Below are 26,484 nucleotides of genomic sequence, written 5' to 3'. Positions count from 1 at the left end.
TTGGGGCGTTCTACCTACCTGCCAAGGTTCCACGCTTCTATGACTTACGGTTCGTCCTATCTCACGTTAGGGGGCGCTGTGGAGCAGTTTGGCCACGCCCACTTTTGATTTTAATGGAATCACGCAATTTCACACGGGGGACAACTTTCAGTGAAGTTTGGTTAGTTTTTGAATATGGGAAATCGTCCAAAGAGCCGCGTAAAGACGCGGAAAAATAATAATAATAATGAAGAAATCCACGAAATACAATAGGCCTTCGCAGCGCTGTCGCTGCTCGGGCCTAATAATAATAATGAAGAAATCCACGAAATACAATAGGCCTTCGCAGCGCTGTCGCTGCTCGGGCCTAATAACAAATGAAATTACTCACAAGTACTTGTGATTCATTGACTTATTCTTCAAATTGATCAAATATGCTTTTTAGCATCATCCCGACACGACTCCCAGATAAAATACTACAGAAAATCTTTTTTCTGTAACCTCAACTATTACTCAAAATATTTTACAATAAACAATATGGCAAATAACCAGGTAGAAAAATGATTTGGGGAAAAATGTCAACAAAAAAAGTTCACTCACCGGGGAAATTGGGTTAAAAAAAAACAAAACAAAACAGGAAAACTAAGTATTGGTCTAATAGCTTTTCTAAAGTTGCCCTCTGAAAAGCTTAATGAATTTTCCAATTATGCATTACTTTAAAAAGTGCTTCAAATTTCTTGTAGCTCATAACGTCGCCTGTGATTTCAAGCCAAACTGCACTTCAAAATTCAAACCGCTAACAGAAAAGGGCCCTGCTTGTTTAAGGTCCTGCTCTCACATGAATGAGCAGCTCTGAGAAAGATTCACAGTAAACCTCTTCCTTAATACTAAATGAGAATGGATGGTGCTTTTCAAATATCCAAACTTTAGTTAAAATGGGCAAATTGAAAGGATTAATGCAGCCTTCAAAGCAAGCTCTTTTTTATTTATTATTTATTAATTAATTTATTTTTAAAATTTTAAGCGCAGGCACCTGGTAGTGACACTTAAGGGTTGTCTCCTAATTTTGCTTTTTCAGTCGAGGGCCTTTTTCGACAACACCTACCGTCCACCCAACACCCCTCAAGGTGTAGTTTTTTTGCTTTTGTAGTTTATTTTGAAAGGATTATAAAGTGGAAACTATGGTCGTGGGTGAGCTCAGCTTTACTGTCGGATTAGAGGTGTACCCCTTCACACGAATCCATTAGATCAGTGAAAATGAAGGAATAGAGAAGATCCCTGGCTAACAGATTTAGCAGCAGGACACGTCTGTATGAAGTCTCTGATTCATTAGAGGTTTGCAGCTGCAGGACTTTAGTTGAGTAAAGTAAACTTTAATTCAGCTATGTGTACACAGTTATGTTTTTGGAAGCACGGGTTTGAATTTTAGCAGAAAAATCGATTTACTGAACAAATTAGAAAAATGCCCGTCCCTAAGTTCAAAGAATCTTGCGTTCCTGGGTAATGTCAGCTATGTGAATATGTCAGGTAGATCAACAACTTTGACATCCAAACCTCTAATAAATGAGTATAAAAGCCAAGACTGAGAGAGGTCCCACAGCCTGGGATTCCCATAATAACCCTGTTATTAATGACTAAAGAGCAAATTTGAGCCATACAAATGATTTCAATGTGTTGCTCAACAAAAGCCTGAAGCTATGAACAAGAACATGCACAAGGATCAACAGCCTATCGTCGTTTGCATTATCTGCACTATAAATGATTTCTAGAAAGTAGAAAAGCGGGGTGGAGGGGGGGGCTATGACACAAACAGTGTCTCTCTGTGTGTATCGACTTCAACAGATCTCATTATCACAGAGGAGGAAGTTCTCCGAATCGATTGATGACCGTGATCAGCAGCTTTTACAACTGGCTGTTGCATCACATCTAAATGAGCAAAAAGAACAGATGGGAGGGAGCTGTTAAGAGTTAATGACTGTTAAACATGACAACAGAAGTCAAATATATATAAATATATTTATATATAGCAGATGAACAGTGAAACCACAGCATTAGCTGCCAAAGTGACAGCCACAGTTTCAAATAGAACTGCAGCCAGCATCTCTTTGCAGGCCTGTAGGCCACTAGAGGAAGTGATAGGAGCCTCAGGCCTTTTATGTACTGCACTGCAGTCAGCACTTCACTCGGCTCAGTGTGGGGACAGCAGCTCCTGCCAAAATGTATCCATGCCAAGGCCTGCCAGCTTGCTCTCCCCGCCCACTCTAAGGGCCAGAGCGTGAGTGGTGGGGTGCCAGTAGGCGGGTGCAAGGTGAGGCTGGTGGGCGGTTGGCCAGGCTGGAACTTCCTGACACGGGAACCCGCCTCACAGCAGGATCAAACTAGCAGCCGAGTGAATCACTACCTCTCCCACAAACTGAAAAAGTGAGTGTCGGGCCAGAATGCAGCCACTTTTGGTGTCGCTACAACAAAGAAGGAATTCAGGCTCAGACAAAACCTCTTAAAAAAAATACAGCTATGAAAGCTACTAACTCAGACTTAAACTTCAGCCAGGGATGAAATGAAACTGACCTTGAAAAGGGAATATGAGGATCAATTTGAAATTAGGAACTGGAAGACAGAAAACATTACTCTGAATGAAATGTTGCTACTGAAATGCTACTGAAAAAGTCTGCATCAGTAATGTCCTTCAAATTTAAATGCTTGCTTTATAGTGCAATGATGATACAGGCTAACAGATCAGATGAAGGTAGAGTGTCAGTAAGAGCACTAAAGTAATTTTACACTTTCAGATATTGCAAACCTAAGCTTGAGGTGTTAGATAGGGGCAGAAGGTACAAATGCTCATACCTGCCCAATCTTATTCAAATAAGTAAAAGTAGCAAGGATTTTCTGAGCTGTGGCAAGTCACTAGTCAGAAGCAGGAACATTATCTCCAGAGTAAATAATGTCCTGGAGGACCAGTGGCTACCCAAATCGCTTTTTTGAAAAATAGAAAGCTGCTTTAGGCTACTATTATTAAGCCTCAGATCCAATGGGAAGTTGAACCTTTGATCTGTTTAGGGTACAGCGTATTTGCATTTTATAATGAGATCAAAGTAAGGTCCAGGGTCTTTGCAGAAGGCAGCTCCGTGCCCCATCTCTGCACACTCAACTACCTATACACCAAAGCTTTACTTCCCTGTTATCAAGATCATGTAAGAGCTACGGACTTCAGTGAAAATGCAGAGCAGGATTCAGAGTTTGTTGGGCAATCAAGAGTAACCTACATTCTCTTCCAGCTAATCTTCTTTTCCTGTACACAGGCACAAAACAGAAAAAAATAATAAAATCATGCCAGTAGCAACAATCTTCCCAACAGTTCAAGTTCAAGAGCAAACATTTCAAGCATTTTTAAACTGGTTGAGAATTGCTCCAGATTTTCTTTGGCATTCTTCACCTGGAAGAAATGCAGAGGGGAATTTACACACTTCACCTGAAGTGAGCCCACAAGGAGCTGAGAGAAGGTTTGAGATGAGCGTGGAGGTCAACCTCTGAGAGTTTATTTTCCAAACAAAAAAATAGCCCCCCCCTCCCACAAAAAAAAGAAATTGCACGTACTCTCTCACTGTTTTCACCGCAGCCGGGATGAAAAGCTTTTCACATTTTCTGACAGCAAAAGCAGAGCTGGAGCTCAGAGTAGAACAGCCCAAAGTCAGACAATATTGATATATTCTGATAAACAGTTACATCACTGCGCTTTTTGTATTGTTATAGTGTAATTAAATAATCTTCATTTATTTGGTCTGATAAAAAATAAAATACAGCTCACATTTAAGAACTAAAAGTCCTGTAAATTGATGTTAAATTAAACACAAAGTTCACTGCACGACTTCATACACCAGCACTTAAATCTATTTATGGCTTCAGTGACCAGTCTAAAATTAACAGTGAAATAATCCAAATAAGTCTTGAACCATACAGTCCTTCTCTAAAGCATGCATTTAGAGGCTGACTAAGAGTAGACCCGTTCAATTGAAGTCATCTCCTTGAAGTGTCTTCAGACCACAAGTCTGCTAATCATTTATGCAACATTTGCCCACAAATGTGGGTTTTGTTACAACCCACAAACGGTTGTAACAAAAGTCAGCAAATGCTGATTTGGCATTCATGGCACGCAACGCCACGTTCATGGCAAGACTGAGTGGATTTTAAAATCTGTGACACATCTGGTAACTTGAATTATCACCTCTTGTATTTGTTCAAAAACTAATCTGCACTGAAACTTCAAATTTAGAATCCTTCTCTATTCTCCGCGTTCAGACGATAACTGTTTGAAAAAAAAAAAAAAAAATCCCAACACATATGAAAAGTCAAGTCTGTATTATGGTATTACAAGTCTCATCTTTGCCAAGAAATACCGATAGAGAGAAATTCATGGTCTTCTGGGTATGTGGAGATTAATGTTCCTGAGATTAACTTTTAATCTCAGAGTAGTCATCTGGACCATCTTCCATTCCCTGTAATAGCTTTAAAATTGAAGAAACTGAGAGCTACAAATATTTATTGTGACAAAGAGGTCACACCTTCGAGCTGAATCATGCACAAGGCTGCTTAGACAAACCTGCAAAACATGAATCAAAAGTGCCTCTGAAAGCCGGGGAGGGTGTGAGGAAACTCGCCAACAAACTGCTTGCTCATAGATGCCGAGCACATATCCTACACTCTTGAAGACGGCGCTCACATTTTTTGACCTTGATGAATTATCTGTTTTTTATTGACAGCACTTATTGATATTTCTTAAAAGCGGAGGCGAATGGAGTTGTATTCAGATGATTAAATGAGTTGCTAGTGCCCAGATTAGCTGGGTCTCATCTCACAGACACAGCTTGCATTATCATACAGAGCAGACGCATGCGTGTGCTGAGTCTCAAATTGCTGCGACTGACATCTCCAGGGGAACAGAAGAGCGATGACTACATCCGACCTACATTCACCCCACCTCGGTATGCTTTGCTTTCAACTAATTACACGGACATTCATGCATGCTCCGTCTTACTATAGGTGGATTCACTGCATAAAAACCGGTAATGCTGCCAGCATTTTAAATAAAAAACATAATTTTGGCGCCAACCTTCACAAATGTCCAAGCTCTAAGTGACTTGCAGATGGCTTGGAGAGGAACATCCCCCCCCCCCAGGCATTTGCACAAGCTCAGATAAAAATATCAATTGTCTAATGAGATGTAAAAAATTCTCAAAGCACAAAAACTTTAGGAACAAACCTAAAGCTACTGGACCTCATTCAAAAGCCTCAAGCATGAAAACACTCGATAGATTTCATTCAAATCTCTTGTGGAAAAGTATCTGATGCATACTTTATATTTGCACATAATTTTAGTTGTTTTATTTCTCAGAAAAAAAACTGACAGGGAAAACACGCTATTAACAAGAATTGAAAAAAAAAAAAAAAAAAAGAAAAACACCTGTGACGCAGGCTATTGCCCACGAGTGCAGCTCCAAACCGCTCTTTTCAGTTTCCTGAGCCGTACAGCATCCTGGTTAGAGTGATGTGGTTTTTCACACTTTTTATGTGAGGGTATTTCTACTGTTGCAACCCACAGGTAGGCTAGAATCTGATGATCTGTGCAAGCTATTACTAAAGTAGAAAGTGCTTGAAGAGCGTCAATCCCCACCAACACTAATTTTACTACCTACACTCTTACTAAAAATGTCATTCCGATGACGTCAATCTATATTACACATGACAGTGAAAAGAAACCTATTCTTTTCAACGTCCTACATCTAAGGTAAAAAAAAAATATATATAAAATAGGATGAGACAGTGTCTTGGAAAATTTAGATGCAAATCTTCATTATATTTTTCCAATTAAAGAAAATTTTTTAAACAAAATTTCATGAAACTAATTTGAATAATCTTACAAAATATTCCGGTGACTACCCCATTGCAAATGTTATGCTCTCTCGTGTTATCCTATTACCAAACCTCCAAGTGTTTTATGGGTCTTCTTATTGAAACACCATTCTTGACCACAGAAGAGCAGAAACACGCCCTAAGAGCATTAGCCAAGCTTTGGTTAATTAATACAGCGTCTTCCTTTGTGCTGAATCTACAGTGAAACTGTAACTAAGTTGGTAGAGGAGAGCGTCTCTGCTGGCAGCATCAGATTTATTCCCCTTGCAGCCACCAACTCTGAAATGTATAAAAATTGCATGCATGTCAGCCTAATTCTTAATGCCATTTACAGTTGGGCTACTCAATCACACCCTCAGATTTATGAGCAATAAAGTCTCAAAAATAATTTGAGTTCACCTTCCTCCACTTTGTGTCACATCCTTGAACTTTATCCTCATTGTTGCACTGATAAAAGGTGACATTTTGCTTTTTTCTAAGTTTGGCCAAAAAGTGCCATATACTCTGCAACTCCATTCGTTAATCTCAACTACAGCTGACAATAATCCTGGGACAATGCGCCATGGTCTACCGAAAACTATTTGGAACTGAATTTAACAGTTTAATTGCACACAAAATGTAGGTGGTACACAAAGCAGAGCTGAAACCTGTGTGCCTGTAACTCAAATCAAGACAGCACATGTGCCGCAGTTTTAGTGACAACTAAATAAGTAATGATGAAGGCAAAAGAGGAAACAGTGGTTGCAAAATGAAACAATTAATTTCCTTACAAAAGGCCTTTCCACAAAAGCTAAAATCAATCCATTTATAATAACACATGATTTCTCATCCCACCCTCACCTACATGCGCGCACGCACACACACCTCCATGCAGCCTGTGCACACACCAGATCTTGTCGCCCAAGGAAATGGGCTTCATACATCTTGTCTGACTGCAATAAAGCAGTGCCTAAGATTCTATTTCCAATAAACGTCGACTGATTGGAAAACTCATTCTAATATCAATTTCCATCTGGGCCCTTTAAAAGGCAATCAGCATAGCTTCATCTCGGTATATCATGGGCTCCTTGAGATGATGACACAGCACTGGCTTTCTCCTTCTGCATAATGGCCTTCTCCTATCAAGGCATCTGCAATGAATAATACCACCCATGAATGGGCTATTTAGTCTGTGTTCGTGCAGATAGGGGCCACTTGTCTGAATATTAATCCAGGGTTTTACACTTCATATGGTTCTCTCAGGGCTGCGGCATTTTTCATTCAGAGGAGCAGGGCACTTAGTGTGATTTGGCACACTCATAGTTTCTCTCTAAGCTTTCTAGGATATGACAATGGCGATAACCAGAAAAATCGTACTTTGTTTGAGATGCCCAGCACCAACAAAATAAGGATTTAAGTCGGGGAATATTAATTTAAACTCTTCTACGCATGCTCTCTAAAGCTCATCACAAAATGTGTGGCCAATAGAGAGCTTCTACAATTTAAGAAAAATAAAATAAATTGACAGACTATATGGTCAGTTGGTTTTTGCTTTGAATACCAATAAAAACCAAATATTCCATTTCTTTTAACAAATAAACAATAAATTATTGTTAACTTGTTTTAACTCTGTTTATTCATCTGTGTCTAGCCCTTTGTGGTTACAAAACAGGAATGGCATACCTGAAGGCCTGTTCACATTCGTCACTAAATTCTGTCTTTAGCTACCGGATTGCAATCAGGTCGTGCTAAATACAGGTCTGAACCCTCTCTCAGTGCGTATTGAAAAGGTTTTCGGTAAAACCACCTCTGAAGGTGGTCTGGACCACTTGTATCTGCATACAATTTGCAGTCTGAACAGCAATCCTTGATGTAGGACCTCCTACTGGACCCCACACAGGCAGCAGAGCGGACATCTCGGTGTTAAAAAAGCCCGGTCAGCTGCCAGCTTAAAGATAATTACACAGCGATTCTTGGGAATATTTTTTTAAGATTATGCCGTTTTGGTTTTTCAGCTAAAAGTTTTAATGAACTGTTCATCAGTATCCTTCTTAATAAAAAGGTCCGTTGTTTTGGAGGGGATTTTATTATTTAAAGTGGATTAAAGGACGCTGTACGGGTGAGTTTCTCTTTGGTTTAAAGTCTCTTCTTATTATTTTTAGAGCTCTTGGATTACAGCTGTGGTCAATATACGCTATAATGTGCTGTCCATCCCAGAACAGCACCAATATGTGGCATTATATTCACCTGATCAAACACCGAGTTGATGTTATGTAACAGTGAAGCTTTAAAACAGCTGAAGGCTATCAGATCGCTGTGCTTTACTGTGGTGGAATTTCTGCAGTCTTTGTTCTGACGCAGCTCTATGAAGTTACTAATCATTTTGCTCCTTTATTTCTCCTATTTTGTGTCTGTTTGATAATTAAGCTCATTATAAGACAACAAAAACTTGATTCAAATGGCTCACAACAGTGTTAATGTAAAAAGAAATATATAGTCCAGATGTCTGAGTGTATTTTTATTTTTACAGAAAAGTTTATTTGCATACAGCATGAGTAACTTATATCTGATAGTAAAACGTTCTAAGATAAGCATTTAACCACCAAGTGTGAACAGAGGTGTCAGAGGTGACCACGTGCAGTCAAATCAGCTAAAACAGATTCATAATGGTGAAAATGTGAACAGGCCCATAGTCTTCTATGCAACCGGCCTCATGAGCCCATTATACTGTTATCCATAAATATGTAACCTTGCAGGATCTTTAAAAGCCCAACTACAACCTGTAATCATAGCCATTTCATTTTAATGAACTAGAACAGTTTCAATCTACATAATTATTAGTGTAGATTGGTTTTTTTGTTTTTTTCCCTTACCTTCCAGCCACTGCCCGCCTCCCTGTAATAAGGAAAGTTATCACAGATCCACTGGTAGATCTCACTCAACGTCATCTTCTTCTTTGGCGAGCTATTGATAGCGAACGTGATGAGGCTGGCGTAGCTGTACGGAGGCTTGCCATCCTTGTGCTGCTGCACCTCTTCCTGATCCAATGTGGTGTTGTGATCCAGAAGGGTATTCTTCTTGCCCATGCCGGGCCCATGGGCATTCTGGGCATCAGTTTTGCGGATGGCTGCCTGCATGGTCAGCTGAGGAAGCCAATCCATGGAGGTCAGGCTGCTCTCCAGCTCCGACGTCATGGTGACGGCAGGCTGGGCAGGAGGGAATGGGGCAAGAATGGGGGAAGCTGGAGGTGGTGGTTTGAGATGGTGCCTGGTGACGGACTGAAAGTGCTCCAGGTGTGGGAACAGACAAACGTGGGGAAAGAAACCAGAACTCCTTCAGCTCAGGACATTAGCATCGCATCTTCTGGGTGTCAACACTGGGGAAACAAGAAAAACGTGCTTTTATTAGTCAAGAAATTTCAAACTAACTTGGGAAACAGAAGCAAATCAACTAGACTCCAGATAAAGAAAAAGCAGTTTCCACATTAACCAAATGTATTTACAAAGTATCCTTATATTCTGTGCTAGAGATCACAAGCCCACCACTTTCTCCACCACTTGCTGCTCTCAAAGCTGACTCATAGCTGGGACTCCATCTGCACAGAGAAAGTAAATGCCAGGCAATTGTTTTCACAACTGCCAGCCAAATGGGGGAATGGCTCAGGAGGAATTCCGACACTCTTGAAGCAAGTAAACCCCTTCGACTTTCTTCCCCGCTTGCCTCTTTGCCTCGGCTAAACGGAGCTTCTGTCGCAAACAAGCCAGCTAGAGTCATCTTGCAAACTGTCCTCTGTGATATGTGTGTCAGCTATGTTGTGCAGAACGCAGCCAGCAACAACCTGTCTCACTGTCCCTCTCGGCACACTGCCATCCCAGTCTTAAAATAGATGAGCCGTGTAGAAAGGCCAAAAGTTACAAACATAAGAGAATACAAGAATGCATGGGGGTTAAAAAAAAAAAAAGAGTGGTGTGACACTTCAGGCTTTCTGAAGGGGTGAGGGAACAGTCCAGAGATTGAGGAATCCCCACTAAGTTGTGGGATTGTTATTCTTGACTAAGCATGCTCACAGAGTGTGTGTGTGTGTGTGTGTGTGTGTTGGTTTTTGAGTGTGCCTGCTTGAGCATGTGTAAACCTGAGAGTGCAGAGAATGAAAACATTCTTGATAGCATTCCATAGGTTAAATAAGAAATGTTTCAAATAGTTGTGTGCAAGGTGTAATTGTACCAAACTATTACTATGTAACACAGTAAATTCTTGAAATGCATTTTATTTTAATAGAATTAAATCGTTAGGGTTTGTATAATTACACATATTAAATCTACAAAGATGCTAAAAAAATGCACTGGGTTGTTATGTTTTGTATCCTAACAACAACTTTGCTGATGAGGTCATATTCAGCGTCAGCAGGTAACTGTGAGGTAACTCCGGAGAACTGTGTTGGCAGACAACAAGAATGAGAACTCGCAGCCAACAGGTTCATATTTGAGCTTTGGCGATGCTTGTTCTCGAGATCTAAGATTACACAATCTATCAATCTTGAAAGCAACCATAGCAATCTCTCCACCTTTATGCTTGCTACTCTGTCTGCTACTAACAGTGTTCACATGGAAGATGACTAGATAGTTGCTGGAATCTGCTCAAAGCTCTTGATCACACATCCATCATGCAAATCAAAACAAGAAATTGCTTTAAATTTATTTCTCTTGTTCATGACATGACTTCTGCTCTAAAAAGAAAAAATTAAAAAACTTCCAAGCATTACTTGGACCTTACAAAGATTCAGCAACTGTTTCCTCACGTAAATAACTTGACCCTTTCGATTGTTAAGCATGCATCATTACAAATATTTTAACAAGTTTGCTGAGTATCAGTAAACAATTCCATCATTGCAACATCTAAATAGCAAAAAAAAGAAGTTTCAAACTTTCTCATTATTAATCTCATGATAAAAAGCCTTACACTTGCAACTTCATGCAGGACATAGCTGAAATGTATACATCTTATATATAAATATTTATTAAAATCATCATTTAATATTATTTATTTTAATATTTTCTTTACTTAAGTTTTAAACACCATGTTATCAGCAAGTAGCAAACTGCAAAAGAAACAGGAAAAAAAAACATAATTTAGAAGGCTTCTGATGTCCATGGGAGATGCCGCGGGAATGAAAAGGAATTCACAAATGAGGCAAAATCTTTTGGCAGCAGTCGGGCAGAAGCGGTTTTTGGTAGTTCTTTTCAATTGATCTCTAACAGCAGGGGCCTGCGAGTGCCCAGTAGCCAGTTCAAGATCTTCTATCAGTGTAGACAAGCAAAGCAGATGATGGCAGCTTTTTGCTAAATTAAACTGAGTTCAGAGAGGGGAAAATACCACATTTAAAAAGCAGAAGATCATTAATGGCAAGATTCATTTGTCCTAAATCTTCCCCTATAATCCCAATTGAGTTTCGTGAATTCATTTGAGGAAAAATATATCTATTATTTTCATGATTTCTAGAGCTGCGAGTTGAAATGTGAAACGGATAAAAGAACAGCAGCTTTGGTCAGTATGAATTCATCTGAGCGAGAGTTGGGTGGGGGTGATTGTGTCTTCTCTGTATGATCAGCATGTTTTAAAAGACTGCTGGTTCAAAGTATATTTTATATTTTTACTAAACTCTGGCTAAAGATGTTTTTGGATAAGTGTTTATTGTTTGAGAAGGAAGTTAAAAATCTTCCTTAAAAACAGCTTCTTTAGACATATTGGGGTGTAACGGCAAACTAACTAACAAAATAAATATCTATGCATCACAACACTAAATATTTTTTAAAACTTAACTTTAGTTCAATCACATAACTTTGTGAATTAATGATTCTTCTATTCACTGAATGGAAAAGCAGTCTACCCTATTCTCTTTAAATTCTATATAATAAATGAAAGCATTGAACAAAAGCTAAAAAGATGTTCTACCAAATGGTCGGTGTGAATGGAGCGAGCAAGGAAAAAGCAAAGTGAGGTTTCTGGAGGTGATGAGATTAAGCCGAGGGTTGATGAAAAGCACTCCGCCTGATTCACAGATGCACATTTGATGTCATTTGACCCTTCATGCTAATGATCCAGCTGCTAGATAATCTGCAGGGCCAAGACGGTGTCTTAATTAGAGAACCTTGGGCGTTAGTAGTAATGATAAAGTGTAACCCAAGTAGGCAGTTAGAAGGCCCTCCTGCTGCCTTCATTACTCAGACTGTGGGGCAGTCGATGCTGGAACAAGCCCAGGCCTGCTGCTACATCAGGACGGCCCATCCGATTATGTTCATCAAGGGGTCTGTGTGTGGGCAAAGAAGTGCCCAGGAGGCAGGTAAGACGGTAATAAAAGATGGAAGAGACAGAAAACAAACTGTTGTAAAGGGTGCTGTTTGGCAGACATCATAACAAGAAGGCAGAAGAAATGGTTTGCATGAAGGAGGTCTGAGGGAAGACCACGAGCCCATGAGAACACTGATGCCACATGTGACGCTCCAATTCAGTGCCAGGAAAATGTGTTGCATCACTGTCATCGTCAACAAAAGAAAACTTTAATTTGTTTTAAGAATAGAGCTGTTAAGAGTGTTTTCAGGGCCTAAAAGGAAAAAATTAATCGGCAAATGTATTCGCTATTCAACACTCGGTTTCTTTATCCTCCATGGATTAATGGCAGATTTAGTTATGAATGAAAAAAAAAATTGAATGGGTTTTTGAAACATCTTAATTTCACAAGTTCTTGACAGAAATTATCAACAGTGCAGCTGCCAACAAAGCACTGACAGCAAATCGGCAATCATGTTTTGTGTTTCAGTCACTAAGTGGTTCCATCAAACTGACAGCGTGGCTATTTTTCATGTGCCAGGTTCTCCTTTATTCGAGAAATCCCAATGAGGCACTGAGCTGGGTAACAACCAGGGATTACTCAACACAGCACAGAAGATTACGTCAACTTCATGTTAAGCAAGTATGTACAGAGATGCAAGTCAGCAACTGCGTCATAAAATCAGAGCAGTTCCCCCTCTCAACTACTGCAAAATTGATGTCTGTACTTAGCAAGTACTTAAAGTTTTAGTACCCCTAACAATGCATGGCCCAGGGTGAAATTAATATTTCAACTGTTGTATTGCTACAGTGAGTGCCACTTACATGTCTTAAACATTTAATATGACAGTAACCACAGATTCAGTTGTTTTTTAATCAAGACAACTGTAAATGTGAATGCATACCTATAGTTTTTATGGTATTAGTATAATTTATAGAGAGTGCTTGTCGGATAGTTGAACAACAATCGTTCCTTCTCTAATATTTAAATTCTGGACAAACGTTTTGAATCTTTTTCTTAAGACTTACTCTTTAAAAAAAAATCACAGTCCCCCTTCAAAACATCCATGTGTTAATTGTAAAAGCAGTAAAGTAATAAAAGTTTTGAAAGTATATTTTTCACCCGTGATAAGTTATTTCAAAGAGCTGTTGCACCTGACTGAATCACAAGGTTCAAAAGCAGCCGTCAGCAGGGGAAAAAAAAAACAACCTATAAAACCTTCATTCAGCCACATTTTTTGCCCAATATATTTTGTTGATTGACTAAAAATATTTTCGGGGATTAAAGTTCTCTGTCACCATGTCATATGATAAAAGATATATTTATATTTTGTATAAATGTTTGCCTATAAGAGTCCCTGTGTTATCCCTGATCTGCATACTGATGCTAAATGTAATTTTGTTCACAATAAATTGTGATTTTTCTTCTCCCGGAGTTTGTGTTTGATCATTTTTGTTGATCCATGGGCGTTCTCATTAATCTGCTGAGGCTTTTGATTGGTCGTCGTTGGGGGGGCGTGACACTGTGTCGTCTTCCAGGCAGTGGATGACAGATGCCAGAATGTCCGAGAAAAGAACGGACAAAAAGAGGAAAGCTGCCCCCCTGAGTTTTGTTACATTACGTGTTAAATAAAAGGTTCATTTTCTTAATGTTTTGCTCTGTGGTTTATTTAGTAGTTCTTTGCACATCTGGTATACCTCTCCTCTCAGCTGAGTGGGTTCTACCAACCAAAAAGATTGCCAAGACAATCTATTTTAAATCTCCACTCAATATGTTTTTATTCAAATCTATTTTACAAGATTACTTACTTCAGGTTTACTGCCTTGGAAGATAGATCCTTGTCTTGGTAAATGAATTCGCCATCTGATTTTCTGAAAACTCTCCCAGTCCTTCTTAAAGCCAAAAATTCTCATAAATTGTCCTCAAAAACTGCTGATTTTGGACTCTTTAAAAAACACCCTCCTAGCCTTGTTCCAAATGCCAGAAAAATGCATTTCTGATGTTTTAAATTTCCAATTTTTTAAAAAGCTATGTCGAAACTTTGAAACAGATACAAAAACAAAACATCGTTAAAAGATAAATACATGAGGACAAAACTGAAAGCAATTTGCCTAAAATAATTTAAGAAAAATAAAAGTATGTGACTTTTGTGTGTTTGCACCTAGAAAAGAAAAGAAAACAAGGTTGCAGATGGCTCAAGTGAAACTGGTAGACTGCAGATAATTAGATGAAAGTAATATTTAGAGAGAGATCCAGTCTGCATTTGGCAAAAAGGTGAAAGTAAAACTTCTGTTTGGTACTGGTCCAGAGAAAAATACAAAGACAACGTCCACAGTCATCATTAAGGGTCACGGTAGATAGCAGTCATTACTTTTGAAAGTCCAACCAAAAGAAGTCAAAACAATGACGGCTAATATTGGTATGATTCCATACAATAAAACACGATACACTATACCTACTGAAAATGTGTGTTGGACTCAAAGTTCTGTGCCCGTCACCACAACAACACACACACACACACACACACTGAAGCTCGGCATGGTAAGGACACACTGCACATCAACCATACTGCACACCGCCTTGGAACTGAAAATAACAATGGGCGCAAAAAAAATTAATTGAAATGAAAATAAAAAAATTATATTAAAAAAGTGTAATATGCAGTGTATAATAAAAAAAATTATACTTAAAATATTTGCTTTCAGACTCAAGAGTAGTAAAAATGTTTCTTACTATTCACAGTTGCAACAAATTGTTGTAAAAAGGTAAAAACTGCAAAGATTTTACATATACTAATGATTTCAAAATATCTTAGTTTTATATTTCTTATGCAAGTTCTTTTATATAACTGTTTCCTTTTTTTATTCCAAGTGACAAACACTAATACAAAAATTGAAATCAACATTTATCCAATGTTAGTAATGCCAAACTAAGCCTATTTTTATTTTTTACCTAGAACATCTAGCTGCCTACTTAGAACAACTTCCCCTCAAATACCTGTGCATTACTGTCATCATTTCCTCTCTGAGAAAAGAGGAGGCTATTCAGCTCACATTCGCACTCCCACTTGCAGACAGAGGACTGTTGATACGCACCAGGCCAGCGCTCTCCTGCATTTATCTGCAATTTCTGCGAATAATCCCCTTTTACTGCAGTCATGCATCCGTCAAGAGTAACACTCCAGCAGCGTGTGCCTGCTCAGCGACAGAGAAACAACTATTAAGGCCTGTGATGACTGCGCTGCTGTGTTTGCTTCTTCGGAACTGCAGACACGATGAGTGATGTATTAAAAACAATGTCGCTGCAATTCAAACAGGCCACAATAAATATTTACACTACTGATTGTTAAATGCCGCCCAGACTCCAGCGTGTGCAGAGGGATACAGAAGGAAGAGCAAGAGCTCATTATGACAAGAATCTTCTTGTATTGTGACGGTAAGTTGGCAAAAGGGAGGGGAATCGCGAAGCATGCTCCCTCTGTTATGCCTGAAGATTTGGCACATGCAGTCATAACAACAACAGTGATGTAACCTGGTAACAGGCTTTTGGCATCTGTACTCTCGACCGAAACCTGGGTCATACCTTCCATATCACTGGCTTTATATCCAGTATGGGAGAAGCCCTTGTTTTCCTAGTGATAGCAAAGAGTATAAACAAAAAAAGGGGTGGGAACTCTGCTCACCTGCCTTTCAGTCAAAAGAGAGATTCCTCACTTTTTCCACCCCTGCAGGCAAAGGACTTAAGGAGTTATTTTTAAGATCTCTCACACTAAAATAGCAACAGGCTTCACTTGTGTTTGCACGTGAACTCCGCAATCATCCAGAAAACTTCACTAAGCCTCATTTTCATTTAAAAACAAAACAAAAAAAAAGCAGGTAACGGTAATGCCAAGGCAACAGCTTTTAATGTCAGTCTTCCCTCTCAATTAAAGGCTTAATGGTTCCGCTGAGCCCATCCTCGGGAAGAAAGCATTAATAACCTAGTCCTTGCTTGCATTTTTAGGATGTGTCAATTATCGCTTCACTGCTCACACCGTTGAGCACATTGTTCAGCTTAACGCACCGAACAAGAGAGTCAGCCGCCATCTGAGGCCTTTCATCGCTTACAGAATATGCAAGAGTGCATATGTTTTGCATTGTACTCCTCATGCAAGCGTTATTAGTAAGCTACATTTTGATAAATTAGTTTTTAAGATGCAGGCAGGCAGGCAGGCAGAGATCTCTGCTGTTCTCTTAAAAATATTTCTTGAAAATAAGGTATGCATGCTCTTTATGCTCCCTTACTCCCCCAATCCCCCTTCGCCTGAGGTTGAAGTCCATAATTATTCTGCCAATCAATCTGGAGTGCAACTGTGGCTGTGGGGCAGTTAAACGCTGAGAAGAGATAGGTGTCAACAAACCAAAGCTAAACGCTGAGATCCTTTAAACACACTCGCCCACAAAAAGAAGGCAAGAGAGAAGCCTTTGTTTTGTAAGTCAGCGCCAAACCAAAGGAGTATGTGGTGATGACAAAAAGCACCCATCTGCACACGGATGAGCAGACCACGCACAGGGACGGAGGTTCAGAGTTCAGAAAGATCTGGTAGCTGTCTGTGGCTCAACTGAGCTGCTTCAGGCTGTCTGAGGAGGTCACAGAATGAGTAACAGGGTTTGTAACCTCAGAATTTACACATGGACAAAACAAACAAAACGAGGAATGTGAATGGATGCAGCGGTGACACAGATAAGAGTCATTGTCTCAGCAGTCAACTCTGCTTAGTGTTAACATGGATTTGACATGGATGTATAGATAAATACAGGCAGATAGAGGTCTAGACATCAGACAAAAGCACACGTCTCCAACTCATTGTGCAATCTGTAAAGTCAATGCAAAGGAAAAATACGCATACTCACACATACAACTCTGCAGTAATTGAATAAACCTTTCCAATGAATCAGAGGAGTAATTGAGATGGAGGGGGGGGGGGGTGTCTTACTATCTCTAACAGTTTGCCTGGGAGGTGGCCTTTGTTTTGGAGGTGGCAGGGGTGTCCTGACACCAACCATGTGAACCCAATTACCCCAGTCCCACAGCCTGGGGGCTCGTATTAACAAAGTCCCTCTGGGAGGTTGACTCCATGCCAGCCTGGCAGCCGGCAAGATCCTGCTGCTGAATCACAACTAGACCACTTAAGGAACTGGCAGGCCAAGCGCTCGGTGGCATTCTTGTTCTCATCTGCAGTGGTTGGATCCAGTTTTGTTGGGTTTTTTTGCTCAATGTTAAATACTGAGCCAGTCTTTAGGCTGTGCAATGGGGTAACAATACTAAAATTTGAAAGCTACCTACAAAACAAAAAAAAAAGGAAGTTTTGATTAGGGAGTACCATTTATCTAATGAATAAAAAAACAGAAACTGAGTCTCAGCTAAAATAGAAACATTCAGTGAAGCAAAACAAGCCCTTCGAGAGCACATTTTCCACCAAAGTTGCATGTATTTTCTAACTAAACAAAGTTACCTTAACACACATACCAGCATTACAGGAGATGAGCAGCAAGTAACCTGTCACAAGGTTTTATGAAATCCAGCACAGGTGTTTTTGTTTTTACCCAACAATTACTAACATCCACCACCGCCTTTGCCTTAATAGAAGAATGAATCATTTAGTCCGATTTTGGTGAAAAAAACTGCAGACAACTTTGATTACAATTGTTCAATTACTATAAGTCATATTTTTGGGGCAAAAGTAATTATTACTGGTTGCAAATTTTCCCTTTCTTCTGTGATAGGAAAATGCATCTTTGAAATCACAATTTGAATTTAAAAACATTTCCAGACATTTCTAACTTGGGACTTTTAATCAGCCAAACGATTAATAATTTTATCATGAAAAATGACTGGCAGTTTAATTTATAACAGAAGAAACTTTCACACTAATAAGTAAAAGAAATCAGCCTGGAGGGACAAGCAAGTTCAAGCTTTTTCTAACGTAATAAGAATGATTAAAAAAGATTGTTAGGTTTACTGAATGGTACAAATATAACTGTGAGCTGATTCTTAGGGGACGTTGTTTTTCGTTTTCTCACTGAACTCAAAGTGACATGGTTCAGTGTGCACCCGCCGTACGCCATAGAGGAAATGTGTATGAGCACATTTTCATGTGCGACAAAGATGTGCTAAATAAGAAACCATGCTAGAACCACTGAAGCGTGAGTTAAAGGAATTACCTGAGTGGGCAATGCATGCTTTGAGAGTGCCACACAGCACAGAAATCAGGTCATAAATTTCAAATTCAAAGACATCGGATCAGCAATTGCAGCTCTAAAGCTGGAGCTGAGAGAGGAAACTGTGACAATGTGACACTGAGACTGAGCACTCCCTTTCAGAACAACAAAGCACAAAGTAAAAAACACAAACAAACAAACAAGGTTTTATAAGTCTTATATACATTCCTCTCAAGTAAGGTCTCATATTGTCTTTATTTAGGATGGCACTGGAGCTGGAGTTATAATTAAAACCATTTTGCTTTTTAATCAATATTCAATCTCTCAAAAATAATTAACAGCATATTAAAGAGTTTACTGCCTGACAGAGCTGGATGCCTTTACATCATTAAGCTGTTGAAGCGCTGCTCTTTGACTCCTCATGTCCCATTTCAGTGGTTTACTGCGCCTCCATCCAGGCTCTTTAAAATGCTCCTGCAGTCGCAGTGTACCTGCAGATAATAACACAGTCCACTGAAAACATGCAGCATGTATGACAAACTCTCTCAATCTCACATACAGGTTGTTTTTTTTTTTAACAGCTTAAACATAAGCAATAGAAACATGTGTGAACATGTGTCTAGCAGATCTCAGGCTTATTGAGCTCTACTAAATGGAAACGTGTTTCAAGAAAAAAGGTTTTTCAGAGCGTATTACAATATCAAGAGCTCAGGGGTTAAAGTTGGCTGCCAGCTGCAGTTTGATCCCCAGCCCCTCGATATGCCAGTGTCCTTGAGCATGGCATTAGCCCAACTCCAATATCCATCAAACTCTTCTCAAATTTATCTTCCATTTAAGCTCAGCTACTTGTGTATTTAGGCTTAAAGGTGCTTTGAAAACATAATAGGAAACATTCATGTTGTAATAGGGAAAAAAATAAAAAAAGAACGCCATACCTCCCATACCACTGTTGCTACTGACTGACACTTTATTTAACATCTAAGACATTCCTATTTGTGACATTACCAAATTTACACATTTTAGGAAACAAAAAATGTTATAAAGCCGTAAAAGATCCTTTGTCAACGTTGTGCCGAAAAAGAAATACCTCCACAAACACAAAATACTGTAAGTAAGCACAAATGTGAATAGCCAGATCCTGTAAATGAGTGCAAAGTTTGCAAACAGATTTCTTTAATCTGTGTGTGGTTTGTGTTCATTTTTACTATGAACATTGTGCAAATTACATCCACAGACACAGAAACTTAAACAAAGGGTGCATGTTGGTGTTGAAAAATCTGAATGAGGTCATCAATACCTAAATTAATGATGAAACAACTCCAAAAAAGGAAGAATACACCTCAGAGTCTGAGGATGGAGCTTTGAATTGAATTACAGAAGAGCAGTGCTTTGCAGCCGTAACGTATATGAATCAGAAACACTCACAGTGAAGCTAAGAATAATAGAGACTACACAAATACAGATCATTAGCCATTTCTAGCTTGCTCTAAAATCTTTGCCTTCACCCCAGCTCAATGATTTGAATATTTTCATAGTTTATCAAAATTGAAAAAAAAAAAGGAAAAGGACAATTTAAGCATCTGATCTTCAGACTCTGCAACTACTCTTTGAAAATTTCAAAAAAACACATAGCACTACGCAAGTCACTAACTCAGAGTCAGTTTGTGCTGTGTGTTTAAAAAAAAAGTCAATTTTACTTTAAATAAATATGATGACATACCTGAGGAGATTTAACAGTGCTGCAGAATCCAGAATGAAAGAATTCAAATTAGCTACAGAATTTAACTAATGTGGTTTTGCGTCACAGGGAAACGTCAGTGTTTATACAGTCGAACGCAACTCTTGGGCATTCTCCAGATGACTTCTGTGGTAATTTGGTTTTCATCTACTGCTGATTACAGATAGTGAAGTGGAGTAAAACATAAAACCGCAGCCGTCTACACCATGACCAGGGTTAACTGACCAGAAACTCGTTTTTATTTGGAACAGACAACCTCCCGATGTTTATACCTGTTGCCTGCACCATGCTCCGTTGCAGATAATTTCAATTAATTTGGTTTCCTGGAGACAATGTTGGTATTTATTTGGGCGTGGATGAGAAAGAAGGTAGTAGCAATCATTGTTGTTTTAAGCAGTCAAAATACCTACTGACAAAAAAAGAAGAAAAAAAATAGACTCTCCACTATGAGCTCACCGTGTAACAAGAACCAGAACAAGTCATCACAAATCTGGAAGATTTACCATAAAAGACAAGCGGATGTGCTGTGCACAGCATGAGTATTTTGTAAAGGAATTTCACAACTACATAAGGAATGAGCTAAAATACAGAATATTATTTAACCCATCCAAACATATAACTTTATTCAAAAACTGCTTACTAATATAGAGCCTCCCAGAAAACTAAAACCTTTTATTTTGCATCCTTCTATGAAACAAAGAAATAAAATCTTTAACAGGGTACGCTTTTAGTTTTTAAATCGTAAATAATTTGCTTTTTTATGTTAATTAAAATGTTAAAACCATTTCAGCTACTAAACATGATCTAAATAAATGAGCACATGTATTTTCTGTGCCTTTAAAAAAATGTCATTAATAAGCTTTTCTTTCTCTACAGTAAGAGAATGCCTCAGATGCAAACAAAAGCTCCAAAACTTCAGACTTTTCACTGATGACTAGAAAACAAAACAAGAGGGGGGGTAAGTGAACATCCTTAACAAAAGACTGAACTATAATCTGAATCTACAAACAATAAAAATGAGCTGATATTTAAATACTTGCATGGTAAACTTAAAATAAATTCAGATAGATTGCTTCATTTATCTGCAATTAACCACTCAGCAAACAACTCGGAATGAGGAATCGTTCTCATGTCAGTGAGAAATGATGCCAGCTCAGACACCCTGAGGAACTCCAATGACGTCCACACCCAGTACTCCCTCTGACAGCTTAAATCCTGTAGAAACACGGGAACTCCCTTCAATGTGAAAAAGACGTCAGGCAGCAATCTGCGAGTGTTGTCAGACAGAAGGCTGGAGGAAGAGACACTGCTCTCCTCTTGTGAAATTGACTTTGGTATTTCCACTGGGGAACTCTTGTTTTCAAGGAGGAAGATGAAGACGTGTGGATAGCTGACTTATTTCTACATTAGCCATGAAAAGCAGGCATTAAATATTTCTAAATAAGATTTTGAGAACAGTACTGACCTATTAACCAATTATGTGCCATATTATTCACATACAAAATGCAGGAAGAAACTCACTCCCGTGAATCGCATCGATACCATTAATTACCAGAAAAATGTAAATAAACTTTAATCATGTTGAAGCTTCAATTACTCACATGTTGCTGAATTTGGACTAGCTTAAAATTTTGTCAATTTAGCAGAAAGAAGAACCAAGCACTAGCGTGTAAGTTGAATTTGAGCCCAGTGACACAGACCTAATTTAAACCTGAACACAACAGCGAGTTTATTCTGAGTCTAACAGGAGGTATATTCTTTCATTTCTTCTTTCGGCTTAGTTCAGTCTGGGCACCAAAACTGATAAAACAGGTTTGAGAACAGACATTGTATTTAAGGCTAATCCAGTCTTTCAAAACATTGCAGGTTTTCTGACAGACTGTCAGCATGAGATGAGCTGGAGTTGAGTCTAAAAATCTTATAGCACAGAATTCTACAGCAATAGTCAAAACGTTTGACACACTTTCCCATTGAGAATAAATGGGATGGTCTGTCAATTGTGTGTTACCGGACTGGATTTCCAGCTTTTGTTGGCTTTCTCCTCCATGTAGAGGGCATCTCTTTTCAATAAAATGTCACAGCCCATGCACTACAAAGCACAATAAAAAAATTGTTTACAAAATATGCCCAAAAATAAGTAACATACACCATTTTTTAAAGGTAGTTTCTGACTGCTGAATCCCGCAGCTAACTGATTCTGGATCTATATGGATCTATTAAATGTGCCCTATGAACAGTTACAGTGGGGTAAAAGCCATTTGACATAAAAGGTCTCAGCTTATGTCAAGTGTCTGTTAACGTCTGGCTGATCTGCAGAGACCCTCACAAGTCTTCAGTGGTGAACAACAAAGATGAAGACATGCCTATGAGAATCTATGAGAATCTATGGACTGATGAAGAGCAAAACAGACTTCACAGATGGCTGTAAGGACGGCAGGTGAACTAGTCCTGCTGCACATCAATCAATAGAACCGAATTTACCCAACTTTAAAAGCCACATACTGTACTATGTCGTTGTGTTATTCCTTTGACAAAACCCTGTTTGCTGCCGTGCTCCACTATCAAAAACAAGCATTTTAGGGAGCTAAACTTTTAACAGAATCCACACAAAAGCCTAATTACATTTTCCAGCAGTGATGATGATTAGAATGTGGCGTTTTCACCAGATCTGGGTGGTGTAAAAGATAAGGCTAATTAATGTGGCGCCATTTGCATCTTTACTTCTGTAATTCAACAGTGAGGGGAAGAGAGCCACCACGGGAGGCTACATGTTTCATGTGAGTGAGAAGACTTCACTTCCAGTGCTCATGACATAACCCTCTCCTAAACCTCTTAAATTCCTGTGCTCTTTTATCAGGCAGGCCTGTCTGCGTCTCTCCTTTTCCTCCACCTTCCCTTTCTCGAGTTTAAATTTGTAAGTTCATCCCCCTTTTCCTCTCTCTACTACCCCACCCACCACCACCACACAGGCTGCGCTCATTACAGCGGATTTGCATGTCTGCTTCAGAGTGGTATGAAAGGAGATGAAACAGAACTCCCAGTGGCTGCCTCTGCAGAGCTTCACTCGTCTGACAGAAAGAGCTCCACTTTGGGCCCCAGACACAGCCAGCAAACAAACGCAGGCATTTTAAACGGGCCATAGACACGTAAATATAAAGTAGCAAACACAGGACTGCTTCCCGGGAAAAAATTTACACCTCACAGAATTCAGTTTAAATATATCTATATGCAGGTAATAAACTGGAAAATAGAAGTCTACCTTCCAGCCTATTGCTCCTTTTCTGCACATTACCGATCAAGCCTGCTCAACTGGGAAGGAGGCAGCCACGAGTTGTGTACAGTAGCATCAGTCTCCGTTCCTGCTCAGTAATCATACACAGAAGGCACAATATGTATTTGTCATATTGGTTTCAGTCCTGGACCAGCAACAATTTGTTACTGCAACTGTCCAATTACGTTGCAGTGAAGTCAGATCTCCATGACTCCAGCAAAGGTGCAGGAAAGTGTGTCTATTAGTACCATTCTGCAGCAATTCACTTGTACATGCATCTGGAGTACAAAAACGCAATTCTAAAAATAATTACACATAATAAAAAGTGGCTCTTTTTAAAAAAGCAAATTACTGCTCATCATTTTTGAATTTACATGCAAGTGGTTAACAGTAAGAGTAGCCTAAGGCATCTGCACGTGCAATATTTTTTTTAAAAGACACTGTCAGGCAGATGCATTTAGCTGTTAAAGCCTCCTGTACAGTGGGCAAAGTTACCTCTAAAACCACAAGATCCTTAACATTTATCATTTTAAAAAATATTACTTTAATTGCACTTTAGTAGCCTATCTAATGGTATAAGTGAAAGGCTGTGGGATGATACCAGTAGAACCGATATGACGCACTTTCCTGCACTTTTTCCTGGAGTTGCGGAAATGTGACATCACTGCAACTCTTTCCGTTTAAAAATTGTTTGTTGTACAATAATAGTGACAAAACAACAATTCAAACAATTATGAACAAACCTAATGCGTAAACTGTAAAGATATAAATTCTTTACTTTTTGAGGCGTTTCACTTTTAGTGCTGTTCAAGTTGGGTTCTCTTATTCGGGATGACTCACTTGGTGAAAGCGGTGCATCATGTGCCATGCCACATGAGTCACTACAGAAGAGAAGGGCAGAAAGTCCTATACAAACAAGCTCCTGACCTGACCTGTACTGTTCCCCACTGACCACAGAACTTACTTCAACCAGAGAACAATAAGCCCTGATAGAGATGAAAGTCATTAAAAGTAAAAAAAATAAAGCTTTTAAAGTTAAATGTACCTACATCATTCGTATTTGTTATGACCTTGACACAACAAATGTAACCACAAAAAGTCCACAACAGCAGTTTGAAATGAATTTACTGCATCAAAAGCAATGACAAGGAAAACTATTCCATATATAGACCAATGAGTCACAACCGGCTCTGACTCATAAATGATGTCTTACTGTGTAGATAAATAAAATAAGCAGAAATTAAAAATGGGAACTTGAAACCTTTTTTTGGCTTTAAGACTTTCATATCCATGTTCTTACACAGACACGTACAGTATATAATAGAAATCAGCTACTGCTTTACTATGTCTTGAACATGTTCAGTTGACAGGAATTAAGCAGTGCTAAATCAGGCTCAAAAGGTATTGATTTAAAACTGTCACACAAAACACAAAGATTTTTCAACAGGAGGGAAATCATAAAATTGTTATCTGTTTGCAGAGTTTGCACCGACCTAGAGTAAATGTGGTGAAGATGGTGACTGGCAGGGCACGGATGTCATAGGAAATCAAGTGCCACCACAAAAACAAACTGCAGCTCAACACCCTTTACACTTTCAACCTTTCCAATACGCTGCAAATTATTGTTCTCGTGAAGCTACAAATATTTTCTGGTGCCATTTTCAGACTGTAACAAGATAAACTTACAAAACATTTAAACGACAAATAAAAGGCAGCCACTAAAAAAAATAAAAAGATCAATCTACTAGCTTTATTAACATTCACAGCAATATTCTATTGATCTTACTCTAAATAAGAAGATTGTTGTGATGTTTATATGAGTTGCATAATGAACACTGTATTCATATTTCTGTTTTTGTTACAGCACACAGACTGACCAATGACATTCATAACATTACATTCTCCTACACCAGTGTCGTGTCAGATCCATCCGAAGCCTTCATTATATCATTATCTCTCAAAACCCACAGCTTTCTTGGCTTTCTCCCTAACCCCAAAAATCATGTTGTCCTTTTACCCACAGTCACCGTGTTCTGCATCGACTCTGCGGGAACTGGAGGCAGCAGCGCGATACATGATGCCGTTAAAGAGTGATTAAGATGTACACATGCCTACACAATCCGACTGAGATCAGAACAATTCACCGAGCTTGGTTTGATTATTGCTTACTTCATATATGAATTCTTACAGGTTAAAGTGATTAGACGATACAGCTCATAAGGAGAGACTAATTTAGAACAAAGTTAGATTAGATGTTTCATTAAAAGCAGAATCTCAAGTTATATCCGATCTAATGTAGAATATTTCACTTACAATTTCCTTTTATTCTTAGCGTATGACTGCAGGCCACTGTCTTTTAATTCAATTATCATTCTACTGTAAAAGGTACAGACTACTGCTTTATTTCAGATCAGAAATTATAGGTTGTTCAAAAAGAGCACTTTACAAGGAATACTTTAATGTAGCTCTTTTTTTTCTTTTTAATTGCATGCATCAAACATAGAATTAAATTAATTTGCTTTTAGCTGCAACCCTATTCCAGTTGAGAAGGTGACAAAAATAGCTTATGACCTACTCAGCTCCACTTAATTGCATCTGTTTTTGAAATACAACGGTGAACCCCCTGTCATCTTCTCTGTCCATCTTGTCCCAATGTACAGCACTTCATAACGTCCAATTAAAATGTATTTATCTTGAATAAAATTCCTTGTAAAGCTAGATCTGTGCTTGACAAAAAGTTGCATGTCCTAAACTGAGCACAGCGTGTTACTAAACCACAAATATGTTTCTTAATTAAGACCCATACATGAGGTTTTAGGGTAAGTGATTTGTGGAGCTGTAGTAAATTTTTGCTGTGACAGATTCTCAGCTACAACCAGTAACAAAGAAAGTCAAGTGATATCAGTGCCACAATGATTAATCAACAGCTCTGCCTCTTTGTGCAGTAGAAACATTATAATAAACCACAACATCATGAAATGTGGTTATATGCCACATGGATAAGGAAGAGATTACTAGTAGTGCAACACTGGACAGAGAATATTCTAGTTTGACTTTACAAAAAGGAGGACTTCACTGA

The 26,484-nt window shown here is 38.8% G+C and overlaps 1 protein-coding gene across 2 annotated transcripts in view; it reads right to left on the bottom strand.

The window, feature by feature from the left end:
* Positions 1–26,484, bottom strand: part of foxj3 (forkhead box J3) — a 71,523-nt gene that overhangs the window by 35,021 nt on the left and 10,018 nt on the right. For both annotated transcript variants that reach the window (XM_017408454.3, XM_017408453.3), the window contains exon 2: positions 8,742–9,244. In XM_017408454.3, coding sequence (XP_017263943.1) covers positions 8,742–9,062 — 321 coding nt within the window. In that variant the 5' untranslated portion in view covers positions 9,063–9,244. The remainder of the gene's footprint in view (positions 1–8,741; positions 9,245–26,484) is intronic.

Source organism: Kryptolebias marmoratus, linkage group LG4 (assembly GCF_001649575.2).
Source record: "Kryptolebias marmoratus isolate JLee-2015 linkage group LG4, ASM164957v2, whole genome shotgun sequence".
NCBI classification, from domain to species: Eukaryota; Metazoa; Chordata; class Actinopteri; order Cyprinodontiformes; family Rivulidae; genus Kryptolebias; species Kryptolebias marmoratus.
This window is presented reverse-complemented; position numbering and strand designations above follow the sequence as displayed.